The sequence below is a fragment of the Bubalus bubalis genome, chromosome 2 (genome assembly GCF_019923935.1).
Source record: "Bubalus bubalis isolate 160015118507 breed Murrah chromosome 2, NDDB_SH_1, whole genome shotgun sequence".
NCBI lineage: Eukaryota > Metazoa > Chordata > Mammalia > Artiodactyla > Bovidae > Bubalus > Bubalus bubalis.
Window position 1 is genome coordinate 47,945,056 of NC_059158.1, and position 17,561 is coordinate 47,962,616.

The following is a 17,561-nucleotide window of genomic DNA, read 5'->3' on the forward strand; positions in this document are numbered from 1 at the left end:
ATATATATATATATATATATATATAAACCATAGTCATACATTACATTTTCAGGCCTTATTAATTTTATCTCTGGATATTTGTACCCTCATACCAGCCTCTCCCCCACCTCCCGGCCAAACACTTTCCTGCCCTGTTTCTATGAGTTCGACTTTTTGTTTAGATTCCACATACAACTAATAATTAAGATATTCTCAGTATACTCTACTCCCAATGAAATTTGATAAGACCTTCCACCTATAATAAAATTTTACAAAAAAGATTTGTGTGGGTTTTTTTGTTTTTGCCTCCTCGTGTGGGTCCTTTGGAGGATCTTAGTTCCCTGACGAGGAATTGAATCCATGACCACTGCAGCGGAAGTGCAGGGTTTTAGCCAATGAACCACCAGGGAAGTCCCCTTTAAGTCTTAAAAAAAAAGTAAGTAGCATTAACTTGTCAATTCTGCCTTGAGACATTCTTGGTTGTACATCTGAATTGTAGTGTGGCCAGTTAAATGATTAGCATGATCAAATATAATAAAATCTTTAAAAAGAGAAAAACCTGATTTATGTAACATAAGCACAATCACTAGATATGTGGCCTAAATTTACCCTTATTTACTACTTGAATCCTTTGAAGTGGCTATTTGTCTAGGCTAAAAGCTATTTAAGATTAGCAAATTTCATATGGTTCAAGTACCACTTATGGAATAATTTACATGAAATTTACTTTGAGAATGGTTTCCGGTAACCTCCGCCAAAGAAATCACAAACACAGGATCAAACTAATTTTGTCAACAAGAAGGGGGCACGTACTTTAAGAATTTTTATAGCCTTGTAATTTCCTACTAATGACAATATTAGATTAGAATGTGAACTACAACAAAAAAGAGGGACTGCCTTGCATTTACTGACTGCCCATTCTATGCCAGGCAACACAATCTAAGAATTAAAAATTATCAACCTGATTACCCACCGCCATTTATCTGTGGCGACACAATCAGTAAGTGTGCCTGCCTCCAAAGCCATACATTTTCACCAAGAACGGTTTCTTGGTTTTTTGAGGGCAAAGACTTCAAAGCCAAATTTAAAGGTGATGCTAATTACTTATAAGTAACACAAGATTCCTGGCTCCAAAACTTAAACTGTGCTCATTTTCTTAAAAAAAAAAAACTACATTCATTCTGGCCACCTCATCTTGGGACTTACTTGAGGAAAGGATTCCGTCAATAAATTCTTGTCGGGTTATTTTCCCATCTTGATCTTTATCGATCCTCCTGAAAAAGTCCATCACTCGAGATTTCTTGTGGTTCATCCAGCGCATGTACTTTTTGCGCCAGACATCAAAGTCAAAGTTGGCAAATTCTCTAAGCTGAAAAGGGCAAGAGGCATTTTGCTGAGTCACTACTGTGCTCAAATTACATCTTAAACAACATGAGTGTGATTCCTAACGATCCTCTAGACAACAAAAATGTTATCTTATATGATATGAACCTTATTTTTAATGGTCCTCTAGAAAAAAAAAATTGTATCTTATATAATATGAATTACCATTATTTTTAATGAGCCTCTAGATTCAAGGGTCCCCCAATCTCTGGGATCCACTGCTTGATGAGCTAAGGTGGAGCTTGTGCAATAACAACAGAAATCAAGTGCACAAGGAATGTACCGTGCTTGAATCATTCTGAAACCACCCCCACCCCACCCCAGTCTGTGGAAACACTCTCTTCCACGAAATCGATCCCTGGTGCCAAAAAGGTTGGGGACTGCTGCTCTAGATGACAAGAATTCTATCTTATACAATATGATTAACGCTATTTTTGATGGTCATCTAGACAATATACACACATCGTTCTTTCCAAGACAGACATCGTCTTGCAAAGGTGGCCTCAATGCTTATCCTGTAAAGTTTATTTCATTACTGCCACTGTTCTGTTCTTTACTTAGCAGAAGAAACAAAACTCAAAATGTCAAACGGGAATTTTTTGGTAACAGCAAAGTCCTTCTCTGTGCCCCTGGGGAGCAGGCCCAGCTCAGCATGACCCATTTAACCCCTCGAGCTCTCCGCCACCAGGCGCTCTCAACTCCCACCTTTTAAACATTCAGCAACTCCAGAATCTGAAACTCTAAGAGCCTCAGATCAGAGTATGTATAATTAAAAGATCTGCATTATAAATGATTACAGTTGCTAGGTGATGCTGGAAGCAAATGTGTCAAACCAGACCTTTTCCTAAGGCAGCAGCTTTTGATTTATGTTACAATGTATCTGTTTTTGACTTTGATCCCTTAAATCCAAAACCCATCTATCAGGGGTTTTTTTGCCATAAAAACATTCATACTTGCAGCATTAATTTTAGAAATATTAATAAAATATGCACTCTGACATCAAGAGTTTATCTATTACCAGAAATGTTGAAAAAAATCAAGATTTTGGCACTGCGTCCTGGTGAATGGGGGCAAATGCCAATATGGAGCCCAACACGAGCCCCTCACCTCCTCCAGTCTGTCCAAGGCGTCGTTCAGCTTCCTCCTCCTCTCTAAGGCGAGAAGCCAGACTTGCTGCCACTTGCTCACCAGTAAGTTGACCCTGGGATTTTTGGTTTCAATTTGCGTCTGTGATCCAGAGGGATAGAAGCTTGGGGCTGGGAGGCGTTTACCTGTTAAAACACAACTTGATTAGGATGGCAAAGTCTCCAGGGGTTTGGAAGGCGTTAAGGTCTGACCTCTCCCGCTTCTCATTCAGAGTCAATCAAGTTCACTACTGACTGTGACGAGTAGAAACTCTGATTGAGGAGAAGTGCAGTATCAGGGTCCAAGTGTGTTTTACTTAACAGGGATCACATACTGTTCAGAGACAGAGGCATTTTAACGTGTCTTGACAGGAGCCCTGAAGTACTAGGATGCTCTCTCAATACACTGACGCTTCAAACACTTTTCAACCCAAATTCTGTGCCACTTGAGTTCCAAAGAAGCACCCTGCCACCTTCCTCTTTGCTACCTAATCAGGGCACTGCTGTCTGTGACTCGGTTCCAGAAGCCTGGCTGTGACTGAGAGGCTAAGGCCCCGAGGATGGCAGGTGCGGGCAGGCAGTGCCGGGGGCGCTGCAGTGAGTGAGACCCCCGACAGCCCCACCCGACCACCCGGTGTGAGGCAGGCCCGCTTCCTGCTAAGGCTGAGCCCCGCACACTGGCTCACGCCCCAACTCACCACCCTCCTCGAGCTTCCGCCCTCTTTCTATCACTTACAGGCTTCTATAACGTCACAGAGCTCCCTGATCCAACTAAATGGCTCGATGTGAGCTGGAAAAACACATCACTGGCCTCAGCTTACATAGGAAGGTAGTGTCCAAGCTGAGATTTGCCTAGATTTCCTAACCCCCATGGGGCTGTACAGAGATATCAATAGCTAATATTTAATGAGCATTTTTAATTTAATTTAAAATTAAATTAAAAATTTTAAATATTAAATTAAAAAGCTAATTTAATATTAGCTCATAATTTAATGAGCTAATATTTAACAATGGTCCAGGAAGTACGCTAAACACTTCACACACAGCAGTTAAATTAAATCCTCACCAACAGCCCAAGAAGGTTATAATCCTTCCCTTTTACAGGAGGGAAAACTGAGGTTCAGAAAGGGTTTAGATAACACATCCAAGGTTGCATGATCCAGCTGGTGGGGGGGAGGTGTTCGGCACAGGACAGCCAAGAGTCTGTGCGGAGTCCCTAACCACTTTCTTACCATGGCAGACACAGAACCATTTTTTCTTTCTTTTCTTTTTTTTTTTTTTTACTAATACAGCATTCAGAAAATCAACAAATTGGTATAAATTGTGTGTCTTCTAAATCTTATCCAAGCTATTACTGAATTTGATGTCATTTTGTTGGGTCAAGACAGGCTGGGAAGTCAGTAAATAGAGCCTGAAGTCATATGACCATGAGCAAAATCAATCAGATTACTGGTTACTAGTGAACAGTTAGGTCATGTTCATTCCTATTCCACTCCACTTGAAGGTTATTTACATACTAGAAGCAGAACAAGTCATTTCAAAGGAGGTGATGATTTCTGTTCTTGTTGCAAATCTTTCTAATTTCTTCTGGCTAATCTTAAAGATATACTTCAAGCAAATAAGGTTACACACAGAAACCTGGATTTACCTTTTTATTTTAAAATAAGTTGCTATAATACGTAGCCTGTGTTTTCTTTCAAGAAAACTTTTTGTTATTGAGAGCTCGTGTAGAATCACCTATGCCTCCAAAATGTCAGAGTGAGAGGAAAGTGAAGTCGCTCAGTCGTGTCTGACTCTCTACGACCCCATGGACTGTAACCTACCAGGCTCCTCCATCCATGGGATTTTCCAGGCAAGAGTACTGGAGTGGGGTGCCATTTCCTTCTCCAGGAGATGTTCCTGACCCGGGGATTGAACCTGGGTCTCCCACATTGTAGGCAGACGCTTTACCATCTGAGCCACCAGAGAAGTCCCAATGTCAAACCATAACTCAAAATAAAAGGAAGTTAACTTCTTGTATAACCATCCTCATTTTAAAGAAACGGCCCCGCTTACGTCCTGCTCGCCCCTTCTCCAAGACTGGGATGTGGGACTGCAAGGAGGAAGGGTCTGTTGCCCTCCTCTTGTAGGTCTTGGTGACTTTGTCCACGTCAGGCTGCTTTCTGGTCATTTCCTCCATGAAGGTCTGAAAGAAAGCAGTGATATCAACTAAATACAAGTTCATCAGTGAACGCTATCTTTAGAAATGAATTAAAAAGAGAGAGGATAAAAAGACCACACTACGATTTCTGGAAAAAGAACAAAATGCGTGTTTTATCTAGGGGGAAAAAAAATCTAACCACTATAACACAGCACTTGCTTCTAAAGACTACAAAGTGTTATAGGTACTAAGTACAGTGTTTCAAAAGCAATTTGTTTTCGTTTGAAGACCACCCTGGGAGCAGCTGTAGGAAGAACACAACCTGTCTGTGAGCAGCCAGGACCAAGCGTCCCGGCTCCCCCTGAAGAATCTCAAAGTGAGTATCTGTTTGCTCAGCAACGAGTCAGCTGGGCTGTCTAGGGACACATCTCACCTACATATCTGAAGTGTTTAAGATGTCTTTGATATACAGTGACAGAAAGCATTCACATTAAATGTGGAAACACCTCAAATATCCCTATTAATAAATGGGCTCCACCAGTGAGGGCCCTCCGGGCTCAAGTTTATATTTAAAAGGTCCGACTATCTTGCCATTTGTCTGAGCTCCTTGGGCTTATGATCACGATTGACCATGTGTCCCTGTATACGAAATCTGTGGCAAAGGCAGAGACTGGTAAAAACGATGGGAAAAGGAGGAAGCAGACAAAAGTGAGAAAAGTGAAGAAGCACATTTGCGGAATGTCCATCACACTGCAGAACGCTGATCACTTTAACACTGCAGATGCCAGAGACGCTTCAGGGCCGCACAGGCACTGAAATCTTACACTTCTATGAAAATACGATCGCACTGCTAATTGCTTAGCCAAGTAATCTGACACTCAGTGATCTTCATAAATGCATATTAAAGAAATGAGTGAGCAAACAGTAGGTCAGTGTGATGCCCATCATTTCCGAACCTGAAACTTTTTTGAGTGAGACCGTATGCTCCCATTGAGATGAGATGTGTCTGAAGGACTGGCAGGCTTCTTGTGAGATGCTGAGAGCAGACAGTAGAAGATGCAAACGTGGACAGGTGAACAAGAGAGGTGAGGAGGCTATGGGGGTGCAGGAGGGGAGGGGTGGACCTGGGGACAAAACGCAGGGAGAGCTGCCCGCTAAGGGAGCAGGGGTGGCCGGCAGGGAGAACCCATCCGAGGGGGGTGCCCTGATGGGGCCAAGAGAAGGAGCGTCCAAAAAGGGGAGGAGACCCCAGCAAAGCGAGAGAAGCTCCAGGGCCGGGGTGGAGTCAGACACAGCGGGGAGGGGCTGAGGAAGTGAAATAGGCAGCACAGCCTTCTTCTGAGAAGGCCCGAGAAGGCGGGCTGGGGTGACGTCTGTTACCTGGTGCTCCGCGATGAGGGCTTTCACCTCTTCGATCTCCTGGGGGATGACCTCCTTGTCCCTGTCGCTCAGCGTGGTTTCGGCCCACTGCAGCCAGGCCAGCAGGGCTTCCAGCAGCTCCTGCTTTGCGATGAGCCCAGCCAGGGCGCCGGCCAATCTCTTCTGGTGCTGCTTTGCCCAGGCCAGCACCTGATGGACAAACAGACCTTGCTCCCACTCCCTTCCATCATAGGGCATGATTTCACAGGTGTTAAGTACACAAAATTGAAACGTGTATCAGGATCACCCTGGGCTAGACTCGTAACTCTTCCAGTCTTTCAAGATTCCATCAATGGTCCCGAGACCCAGCTGGTGCAGGATATGGGAACCTTTTACAACACTGGTCACCCTCAGAAGGGAAGATGACCATCAATAACAAAGGCTTCCCTTGCCTTCTAATTTAAGTTCGAACTAGCATCCCCTGAAGGATCATGCATGCTAACTCCACGGAGTGCAGGGTGGAAATAAAAATAGCTAAGATCTTAAATACAAAACGAATTCACTTGCATGTGCAATTCTTTCCATAAGCATAGATGGTTCTGAAAAACCTATTCTGCAGATATGAAGTGGAGTTGGACAGAAAGTTCTACAGTGAACCAAGTATTTGTCTTTTAATGTTTCAGGGACACAGCTGCAGAATGCCTGTAACTTCTTCAAGAAAAGTGGGTGGCAGAGACACGTAATACCCAGAGGAATGGTCTCACAAAGGGTGCAAGCCTCCAGGTTCCCACAGCCTTAAAGGCATCATCAATTGCCCAAGTGTGCACAGCCCCTCGCCTTGACTCTCAACAGCTCCCGCTGCCCTACACACGGCCTGCGGCGCACTCACCTCTTCGAATCTGGCCCGGATGATGGTTATCCAGTGCTTAATGGTGGTGATGGAGTCGGGGTGGCAGATGGCGAGGATGGCGTCCCCCATGCCGGTGGCTTTGTTGAGGGCGGCGCGCTTCTCCTCCAGTCTCTTCATGAACTCCTGCGGCAGAAACAAAGGCGCGCAGGCTGAAACCAAAACTCAGGCAGTGCCCACTGGACTCTCAGAGCTAAACCAGCAAGCAAGAACTTAAATCGATTTATTCACAGCTGGAAATCGTTCACTGACGAGGAACTGAGAGAGGAGAGGAACAGAAATCGGAAAAGGCATCTTCTAACCCACTCTCAAAATCCAACTGCAGGATACCATCTCACGCTTTACAAACACATGATACAAAAAACACGCTCCTGAATTTGAATATATTATAATTATTATATTCACAGAGAGGAGAATTGGGACTGAGCCTAAACCAGAGACAGAAACAATATGGACTGAAAAAAAATATGTTCTAGCAAATAACACAAGGGGGTTAGTGTTTAAAGCAGCATTCACTGTGCCAGGAATGACAGGAATGTGTATCCAAAGAGTGCCAAGGAAGAGAGCGGGCTGGCCGGGAACTGGGAAGGTCTGGGCTGCAGCAGAGAAGCCCCAGCATCCAGGCGGGAAGCAGGCCCGAGAGGCTAGAGCACGTGGTCTGACAGGGCTGGGCTCTGGGAGAAGTGCCCATCTCAAAGTCCGGTAAAGAGAGCCATCCTCAGCTTCGGCAGGATGCACAAACTTCAACAGGTCTGGAGGCAGTCAAACCAACCTGCTTACAAATATCTCACATGCTTTACTTTTGGCCATGAGAAATGTACCTGTAGATTCATGGATCACAGAACTCAGACAGCGGGGCTGAAACATGAGAATCTTGGCCCTAAAAAATGTGACATGCCTCCCGAACCCTGCACTGAATTTCAAACACCCACTGACCCCTCTGATCTATCTGGACTGCACACCAAGAACGATTCCTGCCCTGACAAGAGTGGGAGGGGATGGACGGCACCGATGTTACCCACGCCCAGTAACCAGGGGGTCATCTCAAATCACGGGCGTGCATGTCTAGTGACCTTTCCTTTCGAACCTCCAGAGTGGCTGTCTGATGCGTCCTAGGCTGGCATTTTGCTCTGATAAAACAATCCATTTACATGCACAGCTACTAGATGTTAAGGTGCACAAGATCAAGAGAGTGTCTCATCCAATTCTGTGTCTCCGTGGCTGAATAAATGCTGGGGGAGTCAAGGCTCAGTCACTCCGCTAACATGACCTGCTGTAACTTAGTTTACACTGGGGTACAGTTGATTAACAACGCTGCGCTAGATTTAGGTGCACAGCAAAATGATTCAGTTATATATATACACGTACCCATTCTTTTTCACATTTTTTCCCCATAAAGGTTGCTACAGAGTACTGAGCGGAGTGCCCTGGACTGTACAGTGGGTCCTTGTTGAGTACCTCCTTTATATACAGGAGTGTGCACATGTTAACCCGAGACTCCTAGTGTATCCTTCCACCCACCCTTTCCCTTGGTAATCATAAACAAATGAACTTACTTACAACACAGAAACAGACTCACAGACTCTAATGACCCACTTTTCAAATATCAGGACCTACTTTAAAAATATCTTAATTTTCATTTAAAGGTGAAAGAAAACAAACTTTACTAGGAAGAGAGAAAAGCAGAGGTTAAGAGCAGCTGTGCCCTTCCAGAGGGGAGCTGACCCAATCATGCACGCTTAACCACTCCCACACTGCAAACTGGGCCCCATGGAACGGTGTGGACCAGGTGCCAGCCAACACAGCATCCCGGGCTCCTCCAGGCCCGTCTGAGTGCTGCTTGGTGGCTTGTGGTCATGTGGGAAACCCTGCCAATTTAGAAACTGGATTCTACCGAGAGGGCTCTAGTCCAAGAAATTAAGGATTCTGTTTGCCTTCTATTGGTGAATGTGTGAAGGGAAACAAAGGAAATGGAAAAGAAAGAACAATGTTACTGTAATATTGTTATAGATGTAATACTGCATGTAACTGTATGCTAATTTAAAAATATTTAAAAGGAATCTGTTGTTAAAACCACTACCCCAGCCTGGCTGCCAGCCTCCCTGTGTTTCTGAGGGCTTCCTGGCCCCGCTGTGAAGGTGGTGACGCCACAGTGGGCGTCGTCCTGCAGGGCACTTGTGTACCCGGGGCTTCAGGAGACACTCTGACACCCAAACCCCAGCACGTCAGCGGAGCCCAACGCAGCTGACGGTCAGCACATGGTAACACAGAGCAGATCTTCATAATACTGAACGGAGTCAAACAAGGATGGCAAACGTGATGTCATTTTCCTACTTATACCGTCTAGCTTCAACTTGAAAAAGTGCATGCAGCATTTGCTTCCTCCAGATAAGGTTATACAAGCTCACATCCCTTTTATGAATAACATGGCAATATTTCATTGCTACAGGGTAGGCAAACCATCACTGAGAGAGTGAGTATAGTGATGAAAATAAGCAGTCACCATACATGATGTCATCTGTTCTACACTGGAATTACTGATGTGTTTCCAACAAACACAAGGTTACTCAATGGTTATTAAAAAGATCCTTTACAATTCACATGAAATGCTGACATTAATACTATCAATACATTGAAATAGGCAACAGGCACATGAAAAGATGCTCAACATCACTAATTATGAGAGAAATGCAAATCAAAACTACAATGAGGTACCACCTCACACTGGTTAGAATGGCCATCATTAAAAAGTCTACAAATGACAAATTCTGGAGAGGGTGTGGGGAAAAGGGAACCTTCCCACACTGTTGGTGGGAATATAAGTTGGTAGCCACTATGGCGAACAGTATGGAAGATCTTCAGAAACTAAAAATAGAATTACCATATGATCCAGCAATCATACTCCTGGGAATATATCCAGACCAAACTCTAATTCACAAAGACCCATGCACCCCTGTGTTCACAGCAGCATATTCACAATAGCCAAGACAAGGAAGCCACCTAGATTCCACCAACAGATCCTGTCCATCAACAGATGGGGGAACAAAGAAGATGTGGCACATATATTCAATGGAACATCACTCAGCCAGACAAAGAATGAGATCATACCCTCTGCAGTGATGTGGATGGACCTAGAGATGATCATACTAAGAGAAGTCAGAGAAAGACCAATACCACACGATACCACTTACATGGGGAACCTCAACTGTGACACAAAAGAACTTATTTATGAAACAGAAACAAACCCAGGGACACAGAGCAGACTTGCGGGTGCCAAGAGGGAGGGGGCTGGGCGAGGGATGGAGTGGGAAGTTGAGGTCAGCCAAGGCAAGCTTTTATACATAGAATGAAAAACAGCAAGGTCCTATCGTGTAGTACAGGGAATTATATACAGTATCCGGGGATGACCCATAATGCAAAAGAATGTAAAAAAGACTGTATGTACGTGTGTGTGTGTATGTATGTAAATTATACAATGTACATATTTATTTATAAAATTAATACAACACTGTAAATCAATTATACTTCAATTAAAAAACAGAAAAAACCCTCATGATACTTAATTTTAAGACAATTAATGAACACTATATCCCAGGCGGAAAATATAACACTATTAGCACTGCAAATTCCTCATTTTTAGAATCAAAGATTAGAAAATCATCTGTTGAAGAGCTCTCTGGACCATTCTCATAAGGGTTTTGCGAGTCCTATGTATTATCACAGGAAAAATCTTGACCTGAAAACTTCGGTCAGAATTTTATTTGGTTAGTTATTTAATAGTATGTCTACTTACATAAACCATTTTAATCTATAAGTTGCAATATAAGTTACTTTGCAAAAGAATTTAAAGTAGCTCTTGATTAAGAACAGAATTGCAGAGGCTTAAAAATAAAATTTCAAGACCAGTTATTAAACTACTTGTCTTTCTTACAAAGGTAAAAATTATTAATTTACAATTCTAATGGCATAATTTTATAGATGTTATACTGCTCAGAAAAGGACATTTCATCTTTCAAATGTGTATCTAAATGCAACAAAATTGATCAATTTTGCTCAGGAGCCACATAGCCCCCTAGAAAAAATGTGCTTCCTGGAGACAGAAAAACAAGAGTGACTATATTTTTTAATTTATTTTTTATAGTGAAGTATACTTGATTTACAATGTTGTGTTAATTTCTGTTGTACAGCAAAGTGACTCAGCTATACAGATACATATTTCTATATTCTTTTCCATTATGGATTATCCCAGGATATTGAATATACTTCCCTGTACTGTACAACAGGACCCTGCGGTTCATCCATCCTATAAATGTCCAATCCACCCCTCCCAGCTTCCCCCTTTCCACGGAAACCACAAGCCTGTTCTCTATGTCCATGAGACTGTTTTGTAGGTAAGTTCACTTGCATCATATTTTAGATTCCACATATAAGTGATTTCATATGATATTTGTCTTTCTCTGTCTGACTTCATTTAGTATGATAATTCCTCGGTCCATCCATGTTCCTGCATAATGGCATTATTTCCTTCTTCTTTATGGCTGAGTAACATTCCACTGTATATATATTTATGTACCACATCGTCTTTATCCATTCATTTGTCGGTGGACATTTAGGTTGCTTCCATGCCTTGGCTATTGTGGATAGTGCTGCTATGAACATAGGGGTGCATGTGTCTTTTTGAATTACAGTTTTGTCTGGATATATGCCCAGGAGGAGGATTCCTGGATCATATGGTGGCTCTGTGTTCAGTTTTATGAGGTACCTCCACACTGCTCTCCATAGTGGCTGCACCAACTCACACTCCCACCAATGGTATAGGAGGGTCCCCTCTGAGTAACTAGTCTTACAAGATCCACCTTCTCTGAAGAAGGCATAATAAGACAGCCACACATCCATGTGGGTAGGTGCCTGCGGACATACCTATGTAAGGATGGAAGATACAGATAAATTCTAAAAACGTACCAAATCTTACACTACTTCTCAGAAAGGAAGATACTCACGCAGCTGGTATTTGCAATCAGGAATTCATTTTCTCTGTTTTGTTTGGCTTTCTCACTTATTTTTTACTGAGCATTCATGTAACTCACTTTATGCTGGTCGATGAGAGTCCGGAGAGCATCTTCATCGTCTGGGAGGACACCATGGAAACGAAGCGTCTGCTCGGCTTCCGCCAGCCACTCCAGGAGGGCGTGGACCACCGAGTGGAACTCCTCCGCCTAAGGGTGCACATGTGCCCAAAAGAGATTTGCAAATACGCTTGTTAGTAGAGTCAAATCTTCCTCTCCATGGAAAAAAAAAAAAAAAAAAGTCTTACATTTAAACTGATTCATTATATCCATGATTCCCAGGAAAAAGAGAAAGATACATGGTGCTGCATTTTACATATGTAGGAAAATGTGTTGGAAATGCCTGTAGGAAGAACAGTTCACCATTTTAACTATCTGATTTGCAGGGAATGGCAGCCCATCTTAATGTTTTTGCTGAAAAAAGGCTCCACCAGCAGTTTTATGGGAAGATTAGAAAACCTCACTCTGTGAGTCACTGAAATTCTTCAAAGAGGAGATGGTACGTGGGAGAAGGTATGGAAGGATGCTCTAAGAACTTCCTCCCTTGAGTATCCCAGCCGAGACAAGGGGGGCACCGCTGGCGGTGTGAGCGCAGGACTTTACCTGGCGCAGGGCAGCCTCGAGGCGGCTCTGCTTGGAGATGGACAGGGCGCACACGGTCTCCCAGCGTGTACTCAGCTCCTGCACCTGGACCCTGACCCACGAGGAGTCATCCTGGTTGCCCTCTATGAGCTCCCGGGCTGAGCGCTTCAGCGCCTGCACACTGCTGGTCCTCTTCCCCAGCTCCTTCTGGAAGACCTGGGAGCAAATTTGTTAAAACGAACTTTTAATTACCAAGCCCAAACAGTAACACATACTATATGAAACAGGCATGTGCACCTAACATCATGCACGGCTCTCCAACACCTACGGTTTAACGACTCGGGTTTTCTGCAGAATTTCAGAAAATAAGACAAGTCACACTACTCCTGTCAAGTCCGAGCTTACATCAATTTGATCAACCTTGTAATGCCTTCCTGAGTGAATGTTCCTTCTTAAATGATATGTTGGGTTTAAATACTGGTGGGCACCCTCTTTATTTCAATCCCATGCATCAATGCATCAAATTCAGGCCTTCCCTGGCAGTCCAGTGGCTAAGACTTTGGGCTTCCACTGCAGGGGCAAGGGTTCGATCCCTGGTTGGGGAACTAAGATCCCAACGTGTGGCACATGGTGAGGCCAAAAAAACAACCTTCAGAAAACAAAATGCGTCAGACTGTCTCTGTGATTCTTTGTGAGAGTGTTCCAGCTGCTCTGGACTCCGTCACCCTGTGCTGGCCACCAGACTGCTCTCCACCAGCAAACGCGCCTCAGAGACTGAATCGAGGAGAAGGGCAGGGAGCCCCGCGGGGGCTGGCACGCGGCCTTTTTCCCTCTAACAATCCTCTGTTGCATCTTTCACAGCACGCTGGGCACTAAACTCGTGAGGACAGGTTTTAGAAGCTCCACCCCTCATCTGTTACCTTGAAGGAAAAGCTTTTTATTCTTCTTTCTCGCCCAGTTCTGGTGAACTCTGATTTGCCAGGGGTTAAAATGACTTCTTTGGCCACAGAATGAACCCATTTCTGACCCTAAGAGTCTGTCTGCAACCAGATCTTTCAAATAACCATCTTCCTTTATAAACTAAAATCAACTTATTTTTCTAAAAAGTCATCATAAATGAACACTACCAAGCACATTTTATCCTTTTGACTCTCCATGAGTTTCTAGTCCGATACTTGGATCATTCACAAAAGCGAGCCCGTTGAAAATAATCCAAAAACAGTGTGATGAGTTCTTTGCTGACTTCACACTGACAGTGTTAAATGAGGCGTACCCGTAGATAAACACACACACACACACACACACACACACACATCCAAGGTACAGGCTCTAATGCTTCCATTTGTGATAGGAGTAGTCCAACGGTTCTGAGTAGACCTTCCAATGCACTCTGCATACGTTAACTTCTTATTGGGCCTTTCAATTGTATTACTAATGCTGAATGATTAATTCATTCTTGTTGACCTTTGGTATATAAAAAAACTGGCAAGTGCCTAGGGGAGTAAATATTTAGACAGTGAGCTTATAAAAACGGCATTTATGTACAAAGTAACATTACATTATTCATTACTCACTGAATGAGTGCCAGGGGATGGGAAAGACTGCATTAATCACCCACAAAACATTTGTCTCAGTACAGGCAAAGCAGCATAATTTAAAGCTTTTAACATGTTTGTAGACCTGATTGATGCTCTTCATCTATTCTCTTAATTCCTGTTCATGTTCAAACCTAACAAATTCCGTTCTATGAATATAATGTGATTGTGGAATGAGAAAAAGGCAAACAAATATGCAAAACACTAGTTATTTTACAACTAACAGATAAGATCAAAACAGCATAACTAGGAAGGTGTAAAGAGAACATTTAAAATTAACTAAAGTTTCTGAACTGCAAAATTATAGAGAATTATATATGAATTCAAGTGGAGTGTTATAACTGTGCATGCGCTTAACAACCCTACAAGAGTACCAGGCCTCATGTTGTTTTCAAGATTCTTTAAGTTTTAACAGCATTTGATCCTAATTGAAGACCTCACACTCAGTATCAGTGGGAGTCTCAAATATCACCTCTGACTTCTACAACAGTTTAACATACATATCAGGAGATAGCAAGGAAACCAATTTTCTTAAAGTAGTAATCAAATCCCTGATGGCTCACACGGTTATCTAATGAACTGCTACAGGTCCAGGGGCAAGGCTCACACAGTTTCTGAAAACAGAGACGCCGATCTGTGATGAAGCTCATGTCACCAACGTAGTATTTCAGCAACAACCTAGTTCCAGGTCACCACATGCGTGATTTTAAATTGCATCACACAATTACTTAAATGCATTAACTAAAGATAATAAAACATTCTTATAATGCTCTTTTAAAGTGGCAGACAATGAAATCACTTCCCAAATTCTAGCAAGGTTTCAGATGTGGAAATGTAAAACCAAAGTATTTCACTGATACTAAAGCAATTTTCCTGCATGGCTTTTAAAGCGGACTTCCTGATTCTGCTCAGAGGCGTACGTATTTCAATATTAAAGACTATGACGCAGCATGACACACAGTCTCTAGATCTTAAAAGGCTCAATGAAGTAATTACAGTTCCCTCTATATTCAGAATAATCAGACAAGATAAAATAACATGTCGCGGATAATCATACCTTGTGATTATCGATCAGATTCATCACCAGATCGATGTCTCCATGGACAGGCTGGTCCTCGGCCAGCTGGGGCTCGACCCTGTAGAGCCAGTCAATGAGGGCCTGCAGGGCGTCCGTGAATTGCCCGGAGAATAAGAGGGCTTCCTCCAATTTGTTTTGTCTGGCAGGAAAAATGGAAAACAATCAATCTGGGCAACAAAAAAGCCACCCTCTAAGAACGGAACATCTAAAATCCCTCTGCAAAGGCTGGGCAGACCGCAAGAGAAAAAGGAGCATACTAGGATTCACTGCGGTTTCTCTGCTTTCCTAAAAAAATAACAAAATTTCTCTCAAATTTTCTTTTTTATCCCTTAAATACATGGCATCTATTCCAGGAAATGTCCCTCATCATCACCTCTGGAAATCACGGACCCTTTGCTTTCGTCATGAAAATATGCCTTTTCCATGAAAAAATGTACATTTTCAGGAGTCATGCAGTACGTTTAGTCTGCAGAGGTACAGTTCCATGGATTTTAACACGTCTGTATTCATGTAACGTCATTGCAATCAGGACACAGTCTATCACCCCAAAGCCCCTCAGGCTGGCTCTGCAGTCACCGTGCCCCCACCGCTAACGCCTGCCACTCAGGCGTCTGTTCATCGCTGGGCCTTTCTGTCTCTGCAAGAATGCCTTACAAACTGCTGTGAAATCATTTAGAGGACATTGCAAAAAGCTGTAACCTTCTGAGACTGGAGACGATTTTAAAGATTTTTTTAAAAAGTAACCATAAAAACATGATGAAGCTCCTTAGAGTGAAATATATAATATGCTGTTTAATTTTGACACTGACAAAAGCAATTAGACTAACTCTGGATGAGAAACTTGAACATTGAGCTTTGAACTTGAGCAACATGAACCTGGCTGCCAATGCAGGAGACACAAGAGGCGCAGAAGTGATCCCTGGCTCGGGAAGATCCCCGAGAGGAGGAAACGGCAGCCCACACCAGCACTGGTGCCTGGAGAATCCATGGACAGAGGAGCCTGCTGGGCTGCAGTCCACGGGGTCGCACAGAGTCGGACACAACTAAGCGACCAAGCACACGTGTGGGCACAAACTCTGCTACCACTAGTTTACTTTCTCAGGTACTTAAAAATTATTCGAAGCTTTGGGTTTTCCTGGTTGATACGTGAGGAAGAGGAGGCAGGAGACAGGAAGGGGTGGTGGGGCCAGGCTGGGAGGACGCTGCTGAGTGCAGTGAGGAGCCCGTGTCCTGGTCCACACTCGAGAGCTGGTCCCTAAGGCTATGGGCAGGGGGGCCCCAAGAACCCACTCTGCTCTAAGCACACAGGTCTGCTGGGATGTGGGGATGGGTGTGAGGAGGACAACGGCAGACCTGGGGCCAGTCCCATGGCAGGGGCGGTGGGAGGCGCAGAGGGGGAGGTCATTTTGAATGAACTGAGCCCTTAGAGACAAACAGTAATGGACAGCAAAGCCTCCAGGGTGAGCAGATGCTCTCCAGGCACAGGAGGCACGTACTCAGGGGCCCCAGCCCTCCCTGCAAGGCACCAGGCCTGGAGTCTGCCGGGGTCCAGCACGGCGAGCGGCCGCCATCGGGAGCGTCTCACCTCTCCACCGACTTCCCGCAGATGGTGTCCCACTTGTCCCGGAGCTCACTCAGCATGTCGTCCAGCTTCAGGTTGTCGTCAGCCAGGGTGGTCTTCTCCTTCAGGGAACGCCCGGTCCTACTGGTGGTGTCGTACACAGAATGCTTGGCTCCGAGGGATTTCTGAAACTCCTACGTGTTCAACAAGAAAACAACGCTGTGTCTACTCGGGACCAATCCACAAATGGGTAAGAGACAGTGAAAAACCCTGGACAAATAAGCGGAGACACGCGCCATCGTTGAGTCAGGCGCTGCAGTGTGCACAACACGGGAACACGCCAGGGGAGAGCAGAGTCTTTACACTTTCAAACGGAAGGATTCACTTTTTGCAGAATCCAAGTGTCTTTCAGAGCACCTACCATTACCACAAGAACAGGTTCCAAGCAAAACCAATCCTGAATCTCATGTAGACATAAACTGCAAACAATATAAACAGTGATGATAAAATGGAATTGCTAATAAACTTCCGAGAGATCCAAGACAGTTTGGAGAGGAAAAGGTAGCTAATACTCTGAGCAATTATGAAAGTCCAGAATGACTTCATTCTTGGCAATAAGTTTGCCAGGTGGCACTAGCGGTAAAGAACCTGCCTGCCAGTGCAGGCAGCGTAAGAGACCAGCTTCTACCCCTGAGTCAGGAAGGTCCCCTGGAGAAGGAAGTGGCAACCCATCCCCGTATTCAGGCCTGGAGAATCCCATGGACAAAGGGGCCTGGCAGACTACAGT

At 44.1% G+C, this 17,561-nt stretch overlaps 1 protein-coding gene across 30 annotated transcripts in view; it reads right to left on the reverse strand.

Annotated features, from left to right (window-relative positions):
- The window catches only part of DST (dystonin), a 513,843-nt gene that overhangs the window by 13,533 nt on the left and 482,749 nt on the right, over window positions 1–17,561 (reverse strand). For all 30 annotated transcript variants that reach the window (XM_045163432.1, XM_045163439.1, XM_045163440.1 and 27 more), the window contains 9 exons: window positions 16,799–16,968; window positions 15,193–15,352; window positions 12,562–12,756; window positions 11,980–12,108; window positions 6,875–7,018; window positions 6,007–6,195; window positions 4,542–4,671; window positions 2,470–2,633; window positions 1,186–1,348 (listed from right to left, as the gene is read on the reverse strand). In XM_045163432.1, coding sequence (XP_045019367.1) covers window positions 1,186–1,348; window positions 2,470–2,633; window positions 4,542–4,671; window positions 6,007–6,195; window positions 6,875–7,018; window positions 11,980–12,108; window positions 12,562–12,756; window positions 15,193–15,352; window positions 16,799–16,968 — 1,444 coding nt within the window. The remainder of the gene's footprint in view (window positions 1–1,185; window positions 1,349–2,469; window positions 2,634–4,541; window positions 4,672–6,006; window positions 6,196–6,874; window positions 7,019–11,979; window positions 12,109–12,561; window positions 12,757–15,192; window positions 15,353–16,798; window positions 16,969–17,561) is intronic.